We start from the raw sequence: 3,014 nt of genomic DNA, 5'->3' as shown, positions 1-3,014 counted from the left end.
GGGGGGGGGGACGTCCGTCTAGTTCTCATCCAGACCAATCTGTTGCCGGAAGTCAAACTTATATGAGCTATCTGTGTTGCATATGCGGTAAAACTAACAAAAACAACGCTAAACTTAAAGTAATAACCACAACTTACCTTTCTGCTCCGAGTCAGTGACTTGTTTGTGCAGTCCTCCATTCTCCGTCAGATTACTCTCCGCATCTCCTACTATTTGTGTCACTCCATTTTCTGCCCCTCTGTGTTTCATTCCCATCTCTCCCCCTCTCTGCGTCATCCCCATCTCTCCTCCACCTCTCCTTACTGCAGGGAGAGATTCAAATGATGAATCAGAGTCACTCAAATGTGCACCCTCTATCAACGGCCTCTCATCCATATAAGCACACAGTTTGGTTTATTCCTAGTTTATAACATTAGCCAACAGCGGTTGGTCGACAGGTGCCACTGATATGTCCTATTTCTTTTTTTCCGTGCTTCTGGTGTTTCTGTCTGTCTGTCTGACTAACTTTTCCCTGCACCAAACGACTGCTATACTGCCGATGTGCTTCTCTTTACTCAAACAGTCAAACAAACATAACACCTGCAGTCCCGTATGTATCAACTGTCTACCATTCAGAAACACATCGTAAGTTTATTCCCAGTGTATTAACAATAACATCTGCTGTGACTTCTTTACATTATGCACTTGGAGGATTTCAAATTTATCATGTCTTTGGAAAGAGTGAAGTCCTCGCAGAAACAGTGCACGTAGTCTGGCGTCGTCCACAGACCTGGCGACATTTCCCAACCCTCCGCTCTATGCACCATCAATGCTTGTGAACGTGCTTGGAATAGCAAATGAGTTGGCGCTCATACAAACATGTGATCATCTGAGGAAAGTAAAATAAGAATAAAAGTGAGACAAACTAAGTGAGATCAATCTAGATATTAGCACAAACTAGTTTAATAATATTATATCGGAATCACTTTTTTTAATAGATTTTTTTTTGGGGGGGGGGGTATTTTTGGGTTTGTTTGGGGTGTTTTTGGCTGTGGTTTTGTTTTTTATTATTGTGATCTTTTTTAAAGTTAACAGGCGGGTTTATAGATCTACTTGTAAATGTTTTAAGCCCGCTTCGACAACCACAGAACAGACCGTCAGCATCTGCTGTAGAAGCTCATCAAGGCGCCAGTTCGTAAACCAAACCAGAACTGTTTAATACTCACTCACAACCACTCTTATAAGCTCACGGGAGCGAAGTAGTCCCGTTAAGTTGTTAACACATTAGAGCGTACACAAGTGTTACATCACTAAGTCACTTCGCTACCTTTCTTGTCTGGACCATCCTGGGTTGAAAAGGATACAACATCCCAACAGACAGACGGTGATAGTCGATAAAATAGACGTTCCCAAGTTAGAAAATCAAAAAATATATTGACACTTTGTTAAGTACTCGAGAGTACAGGTTGTCGACAGAGGCAAATTCTGTACACTCACACGGTAGATGAGAAGAACCTCAGACACTTTTCTGGTCTTCTTGTTTTGGGTTCAGCTCCTAGATCTCAGGGGTGGTCGACTGCTAGTTTATTCAACGCGCTGTGCAACTGATTATGACGTACATGACCCTTTTTTTCCTACTTCATACGACCCCTTGCCTTCAAGTTCAAGACAGCCACATTCAGATTTCGAAGGTACTCTAAATGTTTATACTGACAAGAGCATTTATTTCATTTTTGGGTGGAATTTCATTCTTAATGTTGCCCAAGTGGCGGCCAAAGTTTTAGGACCACCAAGGGAACTTGCAACTTGTACACGGGACTTCCAAGATTTTTCGCCAGTATCCATGAACGCTAGGTGTTTGATCTTATTTACTCTATAATTAGGATGTGTCGAAAGACAGCTGTAAGAAGGAGTCAAGAGTCGCAGTAGAAAGATTCGGGAGAAAAAGAGAGGGGCAGAGTAAAAGAGAGGGACAGAGAAGTGCCCAGGGGTGATAGAGAGGAAAGAAAAGCAGATGACAGGACAGGATTAGATTACAGGAAAGGAGGACAAAGCAGAAAATTAATTAAGAGAAGACGGACTGGGGTTTTTTTGTGATAATGTTAGTTGAAATCTTATAAACTTAGTTAACGATAGCTAATGGCAGTCACCCCCCCCCCCCCAAGCTCCACCTCCACCAAACGTCTTTCACGGATCAAGTCATTGGCGAGTCACATGTGGCCACACAAAATATGATAGAGTTCCAGTTAGGGCGAAGAAGGTCAAGACAGTTCAGAAAGTAGGGCGAAAGTTAACTGTTACCAGAAATTGTATCGAACTTTTCCGTCTTTCTACTTAAATGTAGGATCCTTCTCAGCTCAGGTTGGTCATGACGGGCAGTATCGAAGCAGCCCGCCTCCTAAAAGTTTGAGATGCTTCGAAAGGGGCTTAAAACATCTACAATTATAGACATATACATAACACAAAAGCGCCCGTCATCGTATAGACTCGACACCCTGCTGAAGCATGCAAAGTTCAAAGTTTAAATGGCAAACTGACAAGCTCTTTTTTGGTCATTAATTTATTACGGTCATAAGCCATAATTGGTATAACGGCACCGATAGACACGTTTAGAGTTCAGCGCCATCTTGTACTAACTTTACTTTTTTTTTTTTTTCCAGAGATGACGAAACTCACTTTGAACGTCGTTCTGAATTCCAGTCGCGAACACGTGAGATGGAACCAAATGACACTGAAATTTGACTGAACAAGGACATTATCTGTAAAAATAAACTGGGGCTTAATTGAAAGGAAGATTTTTAACAGCTTCAACAGCTGTGGCAAAAAGCTCCCGAATATCGGATATTTGGGTTAATACAAGATGCACTCAGCAAAGCGACATTCACTGTAGGATGGTTTTATATACCAGCACAGCCTGATTCATCGTCTGTATATAATAATATTATTGTTATTTACAGACGGCTAAAACAATATGCGGGGGTTCGGGGTTTGAATCCTTGTGTGGTTGGGGTGTTCACGTCCAGAGGGGGGGGGGG

General features: G+C 42.1%; 1 protein-coding gene across 1 annotated transcript in view; it reads right to left on the bottom strand.

Moving 5' to 3' along the window:
• Positions 1-846, bottom strand: part of LOC101848079 — a 9,045-nt gene extending 8,199 nt beyond the window's left edge. The window contains exon 1 of the mRNA XM_005109591.2: positions 138-846. Coding sequence (XP_005109648.1) covers positions 138-375 — 238 coding nt within the window. The 5' untranslated portion in view covers positions 376-846. The remainder of the gene's footprint in view (positions 1-137) is intronic.
• Between the last annotated feature and the right edge of the window lie 2,168 nt (positions 847-3,014).

This window comes from Aplysia californica, unplaced genomic scaffold (assembly GCF_000002075.1).
Source record: "Aplysia californica isolate F4 #8 unplaced genomic scaffold, AplCal3.0 scaffold00794, whole genome shotgun sequence".
NCBI lineage: Eukaryota > Metazoa > Mollusca > Gastropoda > Aplysiida > Aplysiidae > Aplysia > Aplysia californica.
This window is presented reverse-complemented; position numbering and strand designations above follow the sequence as displayed.